Below are 17,330 nucleotides of genomic sequence, written 5' to 3'. Positions count from 1 at the left end.
TTTTTTTTATGTCAGCGGTAAAGTCTCTCCACAAAAAATAATGACATTTAAAGATGCTATGATTCTTTTTCTAATAATTATTGATGCAAATGAAGTGTTGTTCACCCTGATCACCTGTAGGGTGAAGCAAATCACCAGTGCAGCTTTTACTGTGCCTGAAATTTTAGAAGAGATGAAGAACATGACCGAACTCCAGAGTTTGTCAAATTGGCTCTCAGTGCACAGCAGCCCCTTTTCCTCTTGATCAGAATGACAGAGTTTGTAATTCACTTTTTTACAATCCAGCCAAAAGCAAATAATTAGACCTCTGTCTCTTAAATAGACCTCTATCTCACCATCTGTTGGACAAAAAGACAAGAGTGTACTAGATGAAAAAGTGTGAAAGACTGTATGTTACTTTCATTCACTTATCTGCACGAGTGGACAATGTTATAAATTAAAGGCAAAATTCAACGTCTCATTGAAAAATAATTAAAAGCAAAACCTCCCATTTCTCTGTAAACAGTTTTCATTAATTAATTCAAGAACCATTTTAAAAAATAAAGGTTCAATCACAACAGCATCTCTAACTGACCATCCAGCTGGTTCATCCTGCTGCAGCGGTGCCAGTTGGGTACCAGATTAACAATATGAGACTTATTTGAAAGGTTTTGTTCATTTAATAAAATGTAAATATTGAATATTGTTTTAAATCTATATTCAAGATATATACACTACCAGTCAAACGTTTGGACACACCTGATTGAATGTATTATGTTTTTCATTATCTTAAAGCCATTTTGATCTAAAGGCTTATGCTTAAATGTTTGAAATTTGTTTTTAGACAAAATATAAATAGTGAAGTTGATGCCTATGTAAGAATTACTTTCCAAAGCCTTTGCCTTTCCGTCAAGGCAAAGGGCGACTACTTTAAAGAATCTAAAATATAAGATATCTTTGATTTGTTTAACACTTTTTTGGTCACTGCATAATTCCATTTGTGTTATTTCATAGTTTTGATGTCTTTACTATTATTCTAAAATATGGAAGATAGTAAAAGTAAATAACAGTGTGTGTGTCCAAACTTTTGACTGGTAGTGTAGGTTTTAATTTTTCCACATCCTCACCAAGTACATCACAATTTCTTAGTAATAAACATATATAATATGCCTCTAAATCCAACCAGAATCCACCCTTCCAATGAGATCAAGATTATCCTGCATTAAAACTATCCTAATCTCTGCCTTTGATTTGGATTACCCAATCCAAATCCCAATCTGAGTGATCAGAATCTCAGTTATCAGGTTTGAAAAACCCAATTTTCAGATGAAAACCTGGACCCAGGGCATCGGAGCACCTTGGACTGGAAAAGTGTCGATGTTTTAATTATATTTTCACCACTAGATGGCGAGTTTTACCTGTTTATTTGCTTCTAGTCGTGGGCTACTGTCAAATCCAGGTCAATGCACACTGATCCCTTATAGCTCTAGTTTGGAAGACTTTAGTGATCACACAATCTTTATTAATGCATTCGTTTATGTGTGTATATCATATTTAACAAGAATACTTTTTAATAACTGAATTTCAGTTTAACAGCAGCTGCAAACGGTGTCTCTAACCATAGATGTCACATGGGTTTCTTGGACTGTAAAACGAGGGTGGATGTGACTCTGCCCTGCTTCCTTTAATTTGACCTGTGTGTCTGAAAACAGGAAGCTACTGGGCAGAGGAAAACTTCCTTCCAGTTGGCTCCGGCTGTATCCTCCCAGTCTTTATGAGCCAGCTGTTCTGAACATTATACCACAAGCTCCTGCTGCTTATACACTGCACCCAGTCTATTAACCTGAACACATAGTACAGCATTAACATCTGTCAACTATATACGTATATAGATATATTTTCTGCAGTTGTTTATTTTTTCTGGGATTTTACCAGTGTTGAATGTCAAAATGCAATATGTTAGTGTGTTCAAAATGTCCACAGTAAGCGCTTTCAGACACAGCCATTGTCTTAATTCATGTTCCTGGGCCGAGTTTCCCATCGTTAAGCATCTCAGCTCTATAGAATGTGAATTTAAGCAACAGAAGCAAAACAAGTTGAATCAAACCCTAACCGAGCCTGAGAGCTTGTTACAACTGTTAAATCAATAACTTCCCATGGTAACATGTCAATATGGTAATTATTACATTACTGGGTTTTATTACATGAATGGGAAGGCTGGGAAGTTTTCAAAAATGGAATTAAACTGATAATCATCAAAGTGGATGCATATTCATCCTTTTTTTTTAATATAGCATCTTAGTTAATAACCAAATGTGTCAATGGATGACAGTTGTATATTGACTTTTTGTCTGTTATTACCTTATCAGTTCAGTTATTACATTTTTGAACACTGAAAATTTCAACTTTCCCATTAACAGGTTACTTAAACAGGATTATTACACCATTGGTTGCAAATTGTTATTACATTAATGGATTATCACATTAATGGGAAGTTAGTTAAGAGGAATCAAAAGGCCTGGCTGTTAGAACAAGTGCCTGTGTAAAGTGTAAACTGTCAAATAAACTAAACTAAGCTTTTTGTGAGTTCAAACCCAACTAAAGCCCAAAATTACTTAAAAAAAAAAAAGTTAAATAAATTTTAAAAAAAAAGATAAATAAATACAATTCTAACAGTTTTGCAGGGTTTCATTCCAAAGGTTGAACCATAAACCTTGAACCAAAGTGCTATATACCCATTAAAAAAATATCTGATGCTACCTGATGTTCATTGCTCAACATTTCAAACAACACATCCGATCATATCATCTCGGATGTTGCCAAGTAAAGATCTTAAGATAACTAAACTATCTTAAGATATGAGAATTTAAAATGTTACTCTTTTGTAAGCAAACTTCTTAAGATGTATAAAAACTTCGTTTTCTTTAGCAGGTGTCACATTTTAAAATCACAATTTGGAAGGAAACAGATTTTCAGCAAAGGTTTTGAACTTCAGTATGACCCAAACCCAATGAAATTAAGAGTTTCATTACAAAGATTCTATGCATCTATTTGGGAGACACAGTTTGGTGTTTGAAATTCATCAGTCAATATTTCAAAAAAATATAACTGTTTCGTAAGCAAAAACGAGAAAGGCTCTTAGCATTATTTTGTTTGCCATATTCATTTTAGACATTTTAAAGGCAACAGGTTAGAGAGATTAGAAATACCATATAATTGTTTTCTTAATTTCAAAAGATGAAAAAGCTGAAACAGCCCTGCGATGGACTGGTGACCTGTAGAGAGTCTCCCTGCCTCCTGCCCAATGCATGCTGGGATAGGCTCCAGCCCTCCAGTGACTCTGAACAGGAATAAGCGGGAAAAGACAATGAATGAATCAATGAATGAAAACTGACACAAAAAACGTTCACCTCTACCATTGATCAAAAGAGGAAAAAAGGCAAACCTGTTTCATTTCCTCGATTCTGGCCCAGTCCGATGGCTCCACCAAAATCCAATTTGAAAAGTGGAAGCAAATATTTACCTTGTAAACAAACTCTCCAGGTCTCTGGCTTCTTTACAGTTATTTCAGGCTGTGGAATATACTTAGAACAGACACACTTGCTTCTCAGATTCTCCCTCACAGGGAAATGTAATAAACCCCACCCCATGGCCACAGCTAATATTTGACCTCTGTTTAAACAAATATAATTACAGGGCCGCTCACGCAAGACTGAGGAGGAATCCATTGAGGGAAGTGGACCCATCTTCACCACCTTGATTTAGTGGAAGAGGAGAATAAAGGCAGCCATGGGGGAGCTGGGCAGGTTCAAGGCTGAGAGGAACACAAACCGTCCTGTATGATCCAAAATAAGACCTTTCCTTTAGCACAGAGGGATCAAGCAACCCCAGTGTGGGTGGTTTACTTATGTAATGTGTTTTATAGTGTTTGTTTGTTTGGGGAAGTTTGTTTTTGGGGGTTAGGTGGGGTGAAGGGGCGTGAGGGGATGAGAGGAAAGAACTAGCACGACACACACTAAAGCACGGTGGTACTTTTCCTCCCTCCTCACTGACACCATTTACAGGTTTTCCAATGAACCTCCCATCGCACATCTTCTGCCTACAGATGCAGCCATTGTAGAAGTCACACTTTTCATATACTTGCTGCACATGTGCTGCACTGCTTCTTCACCCCCAAGAAGAACTGTTTGGAAAATCCTGCTGTACTAATGCAGGATACAGGTAAGGTCGAGTGTCCTACAGTGGCAGCCATTCTATGTGCATTGAGCAAATGCTGCATTTGTGCCTTTCCTTTGAAGACTGTTCTCATAGAATTACTATCCATCCATCCATCCATCCATTTTGTAGCAGCTTATGTGGGTCAGGGTCATGAAGGAAACAGGTTGCACTCTCTCCAGTGTGTCCTGGGCCTACCCCAAGGTCTCCTCCCAGTCGGTCCAAAGAGAGGTGGGGGGCATCCTTGGGTGAACTGAACTCCTCACTCCGTCATGCAGAGTGAAGACAGCCAAGGTGAGGAGGAGCCTCTTCTTGGCCGCTCATTTTTTTGGTAACTACCCAAAGCTTGTGACCATAGGTGAGGGTCGGAACGAAGATCAACCAGTTAAATCGAGGGCTTTGCTTTGTGGCTCAGCTCTGTCTTCACCACCACGGTCCGATACAACGCCCATATTACTACTGCTCCTAACCAGCAGTCAATCTCACGATCCTTCTTACCCTCAGTCGTGAATAAGACCCCAAGACCCTTGAACTCCTCCACTGCTGCTCAAGAGAGAACCATGGTCTCAGACTTGGAGGTGTTTCTTCTTCTTGTTGAATCCATGCCTCGAAGAATTCAGGCTGTTCTGGGGGGGGGGGGAAAGGGGGGTGTACCACTAGGTGAACCACTGAGTGCATATGCTCTACCCAGCTGGAGAGTGATGTGCCTCTGAACGCTGCCATATTTTAGTGTGAAAGGGGGGTTGGAGAGAGAGAGAGAGGGAGGGAGGGAAAGAGAGAACTGGGCCGATGCCAAGACTATGAATTTTTAATGGTAGCAGGACAGCTTTTCCCATCAGCTCCCAGCGCTGTAGCTGTGAGTGACTGTTGGCACGGCCAGGCCAAGGAGGGATGTGATTTTAAAGCAAGATTTGACTGCAGTGGAACATTTTCACTTTTTAGGGCACAAAGTTCTGAAGGAATTCATCACTTGGTTGGTCTTGGGGACCTGTAGTCAGCAACTCTCATTTAGTTGATTAGTAAAGTGGTAACCAGCAAGATCCTTGTGTTTTTTTGGGGCAATATCTATGGTACTAAGTGATCATTGCTGTGATGTTTTTGCACTACACTTCTCAGAGATCCCTTGGCAATCAAACAGCATGGACAGAACTGTGATGTCTTTTTCCTTGGATTTTCTGTTGAGTTCACATTGAAACCAATGCCTGGTGATGAGTTAATCAGGTTTCCCCAGAAGCGCCCATATAGAAACGTTTGAACCACAACGTGGAAAGTGTCTGGGAAGAAAAATAACACACTAAATTTGAAATGTCAAAGCATCCCTTTAAGATACCGTGAGAAGAAGATTGGCTCTGAAATTCCACATCAAAAGAAATGCAGTGAAATGTGAGAGTTCTGAAGTAACGGCTCACTCGGTTTTGATTTAAAGCCCAAATCAGACTAAAGAAGAGCCAACAGTAGAGGACTAACTTTAGCTCACTGCCCCAGGATGAATTCCCTGTCCCAAAACACTGCCCTGACCCAGTGTGTAATGTTATCTTAGGTTACTGTTGGAGCCGATCGGCCTTCGCATTCCACATCGTAGGAAAGACAGGGAGCAGAAAGACGATCGGAGAGGATTACTTCTTCTTTTCCCGACTGACCTCTGAGGAAACAGGTGTTTTCTGCACTTGGTTGGAATAGATTGAGCGGCCTTGTGTCCAGAAGTAGCAGAGAGGAGGAGGGAGGGAGGGAGAATAAAAGAGAGGAGAGAGGAGAACATACATTGGGAGGATATTATGTCTACCCTCTGTCACGTTTCTCTGAACCATATATCTCTGTTTTGAAGTAACAGCAAACTCAATCAGGCCCTTATCAGATTCCAGGCACAGTCTTGAGTTATAGCTCTGAAATGTGTAGTTTTCAGTGCTGGCCACAATCCTCAGCCTCGTCAAGCTGCCTGTTTGTTTATGTGAAAGAGCAGGAAAGCGACTGAGGTTTGCCTGTGACTGTTAGTCCAAAATATTGCAAGCACCAACAGTCACATGACACACACAATCTTCTATTATGATGCTAGAATAACAAGACTTGTGGAGATAGCCTAAAAGTTGGACAAACAGGTTTGTGACCGGTAGGTTGCTGGTTCAAATCCCCAGCAGGAGGATCCTCAGATAGAGTGAACAAGAAACACTCTCCTCCCTCAACAACCACCATTGAATAGTCTTTGAGCAAGGCACTTAACCCCCAAATCTCCCAGGTGAGAATGAGTTTATATGAATGTGAAGCAGGGCGTTGCTGGAAAGGTGTGAGTTGTGTGCTCCTTTAACTTTCTTGCAATAGATAGATAGATAGATAGATAGATAGATAGAAAGAAAAAAACAAGACATCCCCAGTCCTAGAAAGTCAAATTTCACACTGGAAATATGCACAATAATAATGTTTTTAATGCTCTTCTGTATGAGGTACTACGTCCATACAATGGTAGCCTAACCCTTACTTGAAAACAAAATTATTGTTTCTCCGTGGGACTTACATGTATACATCTGTTCAGGCTAGTAATGCCACCGCCGATGACAACTGGAATCATTTCCTAGTACAATGAGCCAGAGAGCATGGTCTCCATGTAATTACAGCTGTCTGCTTTAGTACAAGTTCAGAGCTGCACAGTTGACATTTCATTTAAGTCGATGCATTTGTGTAATTATGAGCCCGATTGTGTATATTGTGAAAGGCACAAGACATACACACACATATATTTCCTTTACCTGCCTTGGCACCCAGCATACATCACAGCGCTAACACAGATAGAAAGACACTCCCAATCATCCTCATACCTACGGGCAATTTAGAGTTTCCTGTCCACCTGACTTGAATGTCTTTGGACTGTGGGAGGAAAGCAGAGGAAAGCTCTAGTCAGGGACCCCATGCATAGTGACACTGTATGGGTATGAAGCAGAGAACAGTCCTGTATGATTCTGACCATGACTAAAATATGACACTCGCTACAGTAGATGCTCCAGGGAGCCAAACAACAGAGAAGGCAGGATTTTAGGAATGTTTTTTTTGTACAGTACGGTTTGGAAATCCCATAAATTTCCAGACTTCCCAGTACCTGACTAGGAACACTGTGAGTTTCTTAGCCTTGACTTGTAGCTTGGAGAAGATGCGATCTGTATCAGAAAAAGTAATAAATCAGATCAGTATGCTTGTGTAAATCAGGCCTATATGAGCCTATGAGCTCAGAGACCAGCCAACCCAGCCCAGTTCAAATCACAGGCAATGACCCAAGGCCAGATGTAACAGAGCTAGCAGTGACGGCGCCAGCAGTTATGAGACAATGAAACAGGTGTACGCTGTTATGTTTAAAGCTATACCCTTCTTTGAACAGAGAGGCCCATGTGCAGTGCTCATCTTATTTTATGTTCTCTTTGTGTTTGTGTGTGTGTGTGTATAAGATGGGAGGAGGAGACGATAGGAGACAGCGAGACAATAGTGATAGAAAAAGACATTTTAATCATACAGTACATGTTTCATCTGAGGCATGTGGCAACTTGAACATAACAGCACACTGCGAAATTTAACACTAGCTCCCACAAATACAAAAAAAAAGTCAAGCAATGATTTTCATCAGCTTTTAAAATGTAGCGCATTTTTATTATGGTTGATGCACTTGTGATCTCATCTGACACAATGTATCGAGTATGACATTATAGATACTGTAGGTTTTCCTGCCGATGCAAACGGTTGCCTTATAAGTAGACTATATTTACCATTGTAGCTAGCAAAATTTCGGGGTGATGTCTTTGAGAATAAAGACCATTTCAACAATGCGTTAGTCCTGTGAGCCTGTCTATCACCACCCACAAGTTGACCACAGTTGGAGACACAACTGGTCTCATCATCCCTTTCTACCATTTCACCCAAGAGCGTTGGTAGTCAAACCAATCTGTGTGCAGTATGGATGTTTAAGCCAGCTGTTATGAAAATCACTCCCAAGTTGAAAGATTTAAATTTCGGTTAAATTTCGGTTTTTGGTTGAGATTGCTATCCAGCAGTGACCAGCTTGTACTGTAGCTAGTGTAGACATTTTGCCATTATACTTGTCAAAAATCTGTGGAATCAGTTTGCTCTTCTTATGCCTTCACCTTCTTCTATAACAAGTGCTGACTATACTGACATAACTAAATAACTGGCCCCATAACCACTGGAAGTCTGCATAATTCTGCTGTGAGACTGCATTGCCTATTCCTTGCATCTCTAACAGCAAGTGAGCCTAATTTCAGACAAGGTGGCCACATGTGTTTCTCACTATGATCGACTGGGGGAATAGACTGGCTCGCGTGGCTACCAATGCTTTCCTTTCCCATAATAACAGGGCTTCAACAACACAGTGTGTTTTACTGTAAAATCAAAGACATGATCTGGCACGTGAACGGAATATCTTAACTGGTGAGTACAAAAAAAAAACCATGTAAACACAGAACATATTTAGTGGGTCCGTGCTGTTTCATGAAACACATTGAGGCACTTGGTCAACGCACACATCCCAAAAATTGTTTGATTGCACAGAGACATAATATGTGGTAAGGTCATACTGTTTTGGACAATCTCTATACCTTCAGGATTGAGTTTCTGTTTAAATTTCTATTTGTGGTCAACATAAACTTTCAGATGAGGGATTGGTGTTTATTGCAAGAGGAGGCACATTGGCTTCAGTTTTTGGCACGTTAAACTCGGAGACGGAATTGCACTTCACTTTCAGCGTCCTGTTAAAACAGAAGAGTTTCTTTGGAGAGGCAGAGGAAGCCCTCTCTCTCTTTGAGTTCTGCTTGCACTTTTTGACACTTTCCTCCCGTGTGACGGGAATACTTTCGAGCTTCTCCTGGTTGCCAGGTATTTTACAACAAGCATCCATTTGCGCTGTTGTTTCGGCAGTTGTGTGATTATCACCACAACATTGGTCACTGTCCGTTGCCTTCTGTCTTTCATGACGGTTTGTGTGTGTGGAGGCTGCGTGTGGCGTGGCTAATATGCAGCCCAGGGAGGATGAGGGGGAGGGGGTTTGAGTCTGAGGCTGTGTCTGGGCTGGGGTGCTGATATTTGGACTAACGCCTGGGCTTGAGGGTTTCACTCCAGGCCTATGGTTATCCTCTTGTCCCACTGATTCTAGGCCAGTGATTGGGCCAGGAGCTGGGCCTGAGTCTTGGGTTGAAGCCGGGGTAGTGGATCTCTGCTCTCTGGCCAGGCCACCCTGGAGGTTTGCAGTGTGGACACAGTAGTTCCTGAGATGGCAGCTGTGGGCAGGTCCTTGCCTGGGGGCCACTACTCTGCCCTGGGAACAGTGGTGGAAATGAGCTGGGGGATACTGGACATAGTGCATACGACACTCCATGTTCTTGTAGACTGGGTCCAGGGTTGTAGATAACAGGGCAGCATTTTGTTTGCTCGGGTGATTTCCTGAGAGGGGGAACAGCTGAGGGGTGGGAGGGCAGGAGGGCGAATCCTGGGGAGGCTGAGCACAGGGGCGGGGGGTCCACTGCTGGGGCAGATGAGGAGGAGTGGGGTCCCCACATGTGCAGTTAGTGTTTTGAGAGTACTGGCATCTGGACGGTGTGCTCAGTGTGGCTACAAGTCCATTCTCAGGTGCGGTTCTTCCAGACTCAGTTTTGCTCTTATAAGGGATGTGTGAATAAGGGCCGGTGTGGTGGTGAGGGGGTATTCCATTATAAAGCTGAGTACACATCTCACGCTCCTCTGCAGGTTTCTCTTCATTTCTATGACTGGATGCCAGGGGCTCTAACTCATAATGCTCCACCTCCCCACCCCGGCTGTCTAGCTGGTACTTGCCCAGGCCAGAGCTCTTGCCTTGGGGCGAGGGGCTCGTGGCCGTGCCCTCAGAGAAGGCCTGGCACTGGAGCTTTTTGGGCAGGGGGATCTGGCCGCAGGTACCCTGGGGTCCCAGGCAGCGACACATGCACTGAAAGAAGAAGGTGGCAAAGGCCCAGCTAACGCACATGATCAGCATCATGAACGTGCCCAGCTGGGTGTACGCCAACACAGTCGAAGGCATCATCATCGCCCCAGCAACGAAGGTTGTCAGCGCTGCCATAGCGATGGCAGAGCCCATGCGGCTGAGGGAGAAAACCACCTTCCCCTCGCGGTCGGGCTCTGGGGCAAGCCGGTACGCCACGCCGTAGTGGACGGCAAAATCCACCGACAGCCCCACGGCGACAGAAATAGTAACAGACTCCAACACGTTAAGCTCCCAGCCCAGGAGCACCAGGGAGCCCACGGTGACAAAGATGGTCCCGGCAATCGACAGGATGGCATAGAGGCTGATGATGACATTCCAGGTGGTCAGGAGCATGACGCTGAAAGCCACAGCCACCGACAGCGCCATGGCAACCAGTGTGCCGTCTGACAGACTGTCCTGGAGGTCGTAAAACTCCAGGTTGCTGACGAACCAGCCGTGGCTGAGGCCCGCTGGAGCATAGAGCAGCTCCTCACTGATCCAGGCATCCACCTGAAACAGAATCACAATCGCAATGATAAACACCTCACTTGGCATTACAATCTATAAAATGCATAAAATGTATAATATGTAAGATGTATATAGACCAGTTCCAGAGCTCTGCTGGTTTTCTACTGTACCTGGTAGTTTATTACATTCACCTGGTGTCATCAGGGGCTGAATGAGACCTGGTACACAAGTTCAATGTAATCAACTACCAAGTAAAAAAAGGACCAGGACCAGGATTGAGAACCACTGACACTGACTGTATCTTAACAGGTCTCCTAGTCACATTTTGTGTCAGAAGATTCAAAGAAGAAAATAAACAGATCTTCCTATTTGCAAAAATATAATAAGTCTATATGTATTTAAATGTGTGTAATAGCAATTTCTCTCTGCAGCTAGATCTTAATGGCAGACATAAATGTGGTCATTTTGCCAGGCATATGTACAGTCTGTTTAAGTGTCAGACAGTACAAACATGGATAGCAGATACAAAGAAACAAATCAAGAAGGAAAATAAAAATAATAAGATAAAACCATCAAAATATGTGAAACATACAAAGTAAATCAGTTAGGGAGAGGATGTGCAGGTGGTACTGTAAAAGTGTAAGTAGCCTACACAAGTCTATACTGTACAACAGAGACAGTCATGCAACATGAAATGACCAATATTACATGAAATGACAAATACAGCAGACCCTACCTCACGGTAGAACTGGAACATCTTCTCGTAGGCCAGCGTGAAGAGGTAGGTGCTCTGGAACTCTAAAACGATGGCCCTGATGGTGTCGTTAATGTCGAATCGAGGCCCGGGGGTCTTGCTGTCCAGATGGTAGTTAGTACTCCTGTCCAGCTCCATGATGGCTCTCTTGATGCACAACTCGAAGACATCCTGCTTGTAGGGGAAGGTGGACTGGCTGCAGCAGGGGTAGACGGAGGCCTCCTCGCAGTCCTGGTTCTCCATCCACTGTTTAAAATGTGATAAGTTTAAGGTTTACTGTCCCTGGTAACACTGATCAAATGCTGTTGCATATTTTAAGAGAGAAACTATGTAAGGACTTCAGGCATTAGACCAGCATGTAAATTTGTGAAATTATTTTTACACTCTGGTGGGGCTAGTAAGATGTCCTTCCATATAAAATACATCATCAATGCATAAAAGATATAATACATATTTAAATATTTCGGATATAAATTTCAGTTTCAAGCAGTACCGACCTGCTTGAATGTCTCAATGAAGCAGCTGGTGAAGTCCTGCTCCTCCGACTGGAAGACAAAGCTCTGGTTCCTCAGCTTCTGGCAGAAGTTGAGGATCCACAGCTGAGATGCCGGGCTAGAGATGTTGAAGTTGCTATCCAGCATCAGCTTGCCCTTATTTTTGGGGTTCAGGGGGTCCCCGTTGTCCACAGGGGTCACCCCCCAGATGATGGTGATAGGCATGTGGAGGTCCTCGCCATGATGAACCCTCTCGAACATGAAAAGCTTCTTGTACTCGGCGTCGTAGCGCTCGAACGGGTGCGAGGCGCGGAACACCTGAAACTCGGCCAGCTCCAGGGACGGGAGCTTCATCTTGGGGTTGACACACACCACATAGGCCCCGCCCACCGTGATGGCAAGGAACCAGAAGAGCCAGAGGTAGCGCAGCTTGATGACGATGCAGGGCAGCACCTTCTCGAAGAAGATCCTAGATGCCTCAGATACAGTGAACAGGCATTTGTTGGCTTTTTGGCAAAGGCCGGCCCAGAACGTCCTGGTGCAGTAGCCCCTCTGCTGGTGTGGAGGCTTGGAGCAGGGGAAAACATTGGGCAGGTAGCGTTCATGGAGCACCACTACAGCTGGGAGCCAGGTCACCATCAGTATGTAGTTGACCAATATGGCGGTACCCGCGTAGACACCAAAACAGCGTATGGCGGTGATGTTGCTGACATAATTGGCATAGAAAGCTGCAGCAGTGGTGAAGCTGGTGACAAACATGGAGAGAGCGGCATGCTGCAAGGTGACACTCACCGTCTCTGACAACTCAGCATGCGGCTTATCGAACTTTGTGTAGTTCCAGACATCGCAAAGGACGAAGGCGTCGTCCGCGCCAATGCCTACCAGGATGATGAGGGCCGTCAGGTTCATGAACGGGAAGAACTCAAAGTTGAAGACCATGCGGTAGAGGAAGTAGGACACAATGAGCGAGCTGATGATGGCTATTATCGTCATTAGAGTGATGAAAACTGAGCGCGTGTACACGCACATCACCAACAGCACGATCACTATGGCGATGGCGGGGTACACCGTGTCCGTGAGGAGGTAGTCCTGGAACAAGTTGTGTTTGATGCCAAACTCTATCCCCGTGACTGTGGTGATGCCGTCTGAGGAGTTCCAGTTCTCGAAATTGTCTAGGTAAATGTTCATCATGGACTCGCCTTTCTCCGTGGGGGAGAAGAGCATGCTGTACTTGAGCGCGGGCGGAGGGTAGTCCATGTTTTTGGGACTGAGGAAGTCCTTGTCCACCAGGAAGTGAAGGATCTGGTAGACGGCGTTGTACTTGGTGCACTTCCGGGGCACGTTGGCACACTTCAGCTGGTCCTTCCGCCGCATGGCCATGTCCCAGCAGTCGGGCCCCAGCGTGCCGTTGTGGTAGTACTTGGCGCACGAGCGTAGGATCTTTAGGGTGTGCGATACGTCACGCTCGGTGATCTTCTGGCAGGAGGATTTGTTGGTGAGGACGGCGATGTAGTTACCAAGCGTCCAGCTGGGGCAGCAGGAGGCATCGTTGGTGCGCTGGCAAAGGCTCCAGTAGTCACGGTGGGAACGCACCTGGGAAGGGACAGAGAGAGAGAGATGGATGATAAATAGAGAGGTACGTAGATGGATAGAGAGTAGACAGAGACAGAGAGAAAGAGAGAGAAAGAGAAAGATGGATGATGGATAGAAAGGAAGATGGATTAGATATAGAGACAGAAGGAAAGAGAGGGTGATAAATTTTCCGCCAGTGAAGTCTATGCCATCTCCAGCTATTATTGACTATTTATACTTTTTTCCTTTCTTATCTCATGATGTATACCCTTTAAACTAAATATTACTGTGATGCTCACGTATTTCAGAACTTGTCAGCTGCCATGTGAGTATTTAAGAAACTTAAACTTAACAAATCCTCCTACTTACCCTTGTGTTGTCCAGATTGCACATGGATTTGATGGCCTGTATACTCCACAGGTTCTTCCCCTCTGCTGATGTGAATACTAGCCTGGAATAACTGTCACCTTCATAAAGAATAAAATTGGGTTAATGTCATTGGACATTTGTTGTTATTGCGTCCTAAACAGACTACTGCACTTGATGCTGGAATATAATATTTCCTAAATTAATAAAACTACTACTAGAAATATGAGACAAAGACAATTCTGGCATCCGGCTGATAAGCGTCACTTTTGTTTTCACATGCAAGGCTCTGACAGATTGGACGAAAGACAACAAAAGCAAAGCTCATTTCTCCTGCACTGGCACAGTCCTGAAATCAAGTGAAATGAAGGGTAGAGATGTTTTTCTGGTGCTTCCAGGCTCCTAACATCAATACAGCAATCAGATTCTGGGGAATTGCCCGTATTAAAAACAAAGATGGCTGTTAAAAGTATCCAGCTGGAAAGGAGTCAGTAACTGTCTATCTGGCCTGCAGTCGGCGCTTGTGGAAAACACTGGGTCAGCACCTACAGTATGTTGAAACCTGGCTTAGATGTGACAGGAGAGGGGGGAGGCTGAGAGTGGGAATGATTTATTCCAGTGAGCCTTTTGTTATTCTTCTTGCCATCTATTGTTTTTTTACCCAGCATCTGGCCTACGTTTTGTGCACTTCTACTTCTAAAATGTGTTTCTAACTTCTGTAAATATATTTTTCTATCAAGGGTGACCGTTATCATCATCTTGGAATTAAATTAATTTTTTTTTACCTGGCACATCACAGAAGAACTCTTTACTGAAGTCCCACTCTGCTTGGCGCTTGTCTCTGTCAAAGTGGTCCTCGGGCCACCTAGTCTCTTGGTGACTAGAAAACAATAAAGAAAGATTGGTATCCGCTACAATACAAATTTGCATGTCTTACTCAATCGGCCACAAAGGGATCAAGAGAACATTAAAAAAAGATGGGAAAAAATGATAAAAACAGGAAATGGAAAAAGAATCTCCACTCAAAGTGAACAAAAAAGCAGAAATTCTGAATGAACCTGAAATATGACAACTATGATGATACAAATAGTTAAGCTTAGTTTATTTGCACATTAAAATAAACAATTGCAAGGACTTTGTAAAACAAAAAAAAAAAAAAAAAGATAACTTATTTTTGCTCTCATTATGATGTTAATTTGTTTGCTGGAAGTCGAGAATGGTGTCTGGACTTTGCTCAGTCTTTAATGAGCTATGGATGTTAATGCAGTTCGCATGTTTTATTGTTTTGTTTTTTGTTTTTTACAGCACTTTCTAAGTTTGTTGAGTCACGTCAATGATTTGTAAAAGAAAAAAAGAGTTGAGATGAAAATTCCCCCTTGAGGAGGAAAAGGGACCATTGCTGTTTCAATCAATACAAACCCCTAATGTCTAAGCTCCATGTTGTATGATCTCATAAATCACCAAGTGGTGAACAGAGACATTCCTGTGTCTGAGGCTGAGAGAACAGACTTCAGCAGACACAAAACGAAGGAAGCAGATCTGAAGCTCAGTGGCGACAAAGCAGCAGTAATTGCTGCACCCCAATCAGCAGAATGACTCACCACTATCATACTGTTATCATTATTGTAATAATCATAATAGTGGCTCTGATTGAGCAGGGGGCCTGAGGGAGGGCGTGCAGACAAGTCTCCGCAGTGTGTGTAAAGTATGTATATGTATTGTGTGTGTGTGTGTGTGTGTGTGTGTGTGTATGTGTTCGTCTGCAAGGATTATGGTGCAGTCAGGTCTTATGCGTAGTGTAGTGTATATATGCCAGTGTGTGTGAGTGAGGGAGGATTATGGTGCAGACAGGTCTTCTCTGTGTGTGTGTGTGTGTGTGTGTGTGTGTGTGTGTGTTTTAGGGGCCACATCCTCTCCTAGAAGCAGGAAGACAGAGTAATCAGGTGGCTGTCAGAGAGAGAGACTGAGGGGTTGACAGACAGAGGGGATGAGGCAGGGAAGCTTGCTGACAGCCAGGGAGAGCCGCAGCAGAGGCCTCTCATACACATTACGCACATAAGCACACAATTACATCTGCAGACAGACACGTGCAGCGAGACAGAGTGACAGACAAAGGCTACGTTCAGACTGCAGGCAAAAGTGGCCCAAATCTGATTTTTTTTTTGCTCATATGTGACTCAGATCTGTTTTTTTCATAACAGTGTGAACAGCACAAATCACATGGAATCTGATCTTTTCAATTCTGATTTGGGCCACTTTCATATGTGGTCCTAAATCAGATACAGGTCTGATTTTTTGCAATGCGACCTCAGTCTGAACAGTCATATTGGAATTCGACATCGACATTCGTCACAATTCTGCTCTGGCGGGAGTCGCTCGGTGAATACAAACATGGAAGACAGCTGCGATGGAGGGAGTCAGTGGAGGGACAATGAGGTGTTAGACCTCATAAGTATCTTGGGTGAAATTTTGGATGAAATCTGTTTCAGTGAAGCCATTCAGGCTCTGCTGACTCTGCATCCACACACACCTCCGTAGAGAAGTAGCAGCCATTGCTCCACAAAAAGCCATAATTAAAAATTTGGCTCTCTTTCTCCTCATCCTCGTTATCATTTGCTCACGAATTCGCTGGCTTCCACTGCACATCAACTTATAAATGAAACCGTAAACGCTGACATCAGTAGCCTCCATGTTTACTTTCAGGACCGTGACCAGTTCACACTGGAATCTGATATTGGCCACATTTAAAAAATAATGTGAACAGCCAAACAAAAAAAAATCGGATCTGAGCAATAAATCCGAATTGAGCACTAAGGCTTGCAGTGTGAACGTAGCAGCCTGACAACCACGGATACACAGCGGGAGACAGAAAGAGAGACGCAGACAGAAAGACAAAGGCTACGTTCACACTGCAGCTGAAAGTTCGAGAGATTGTTTATTTCCCTCGCATGTGACACAGATCTGATGTTTTCTAATCAGTGTGAACAGCAAAAAGCTGCATGGAGTCTTAAGTCTTCAATTACGATCTGGACCACATGAATATGGGACACAAAATCATATCCCAAGGCATGTGACTTGTATTTGAATGCTCCAATCAGAATTTGTTAGCGTTGTCATGACGGTAAACAAATCTTACGCCATTCACCTGAGATAACTGTCATAATTTTGGCGCCGAGGACAGTTTGGCTAAGCCGCTGTTAGCATAGAGGACGAGACACAACGATGGACAGAAAGCCAAATAACTGACTTGATTGGAATTTGGGGAGACGGCTCAATTCAGTCAAAACTCGAAGGCACATACCATAAAATGTGTTTGAAACAGATGAAGCATAGGTACAAAAATGGATGCTTTGTCTTTTGTTATGGTTACTCTGCACATGTTTCTTTTCGACATCAGTTCATCTGTCAGTTCATATTGGTATCGATATGGATTACATCCTACCACAGTCATCCAAAAAAAACACAGATATGAAGGCCTGTGGTGTGAACGTAG

The 17,330-nt window shown here is 43.5% G+C and overlaps 1 protein-coding gene across 1 annotated transcript in view; it reads right to left on the bottom strand.

Annotated features, from left to right (window-relative positions):
- Window positions 1-7,669: 7,669 nt before the first annotated feature.
- The window catches only part of LOC139646584 (protein dispatched homolog 1-like), a 39,326-nt gene continuing 29,665 nt past the window's right edge, over window positions 7,670-17,330 (bottom strand). The window contains exons 6-10 of the mRNA XM_071522490.1: window positions 14,623-14,717; window positions 13,841-13,938; window positions 11,903-13,492; window positions 11,388-11,651; window positions 7,670-10,693 (exon numbers count right to left, since the gene is read on the bottom strand). Coding sequence (XP_071378591.1) covers window positions 8,825-10,693; window positions 11,388-11,651; window positions 11,903-13,492; window positions 13,841-13,938; window positions 14,623-14,717 — 3,916 coding nt within the window. The 3' untranslated portion in view covers window positions 7,670-8,824. The remainder of the gene's footprint in view (window positions 10,694-11,387; window positions 11,652-11,902; window positions 13,493-13,840; window positions 13,939-14,622; window positions 14,718-17,330) is intronic.

This window comes from Centroberyx affinis, unplaced genomic scaffold, assembly GCF_046629955.1.
Source record: "Centroberyx affinis isolate AG114_WGS23_722 - 3 ecotype Tasmania unplaced genomic scaffold, CSIRO-AGI_Caff_v1 ptg000091l_1, whole genome shotgun sequence".
Lineage (NCBI taxonomy): Eukaryota > Metazoa > Chordata > Actinopteri > Beryciformes > Berycidae > Centroberyx > Centroberyx affinis.
This window is presented reverse-complemented; position numbering and strand designations above follow the sequence as displayed.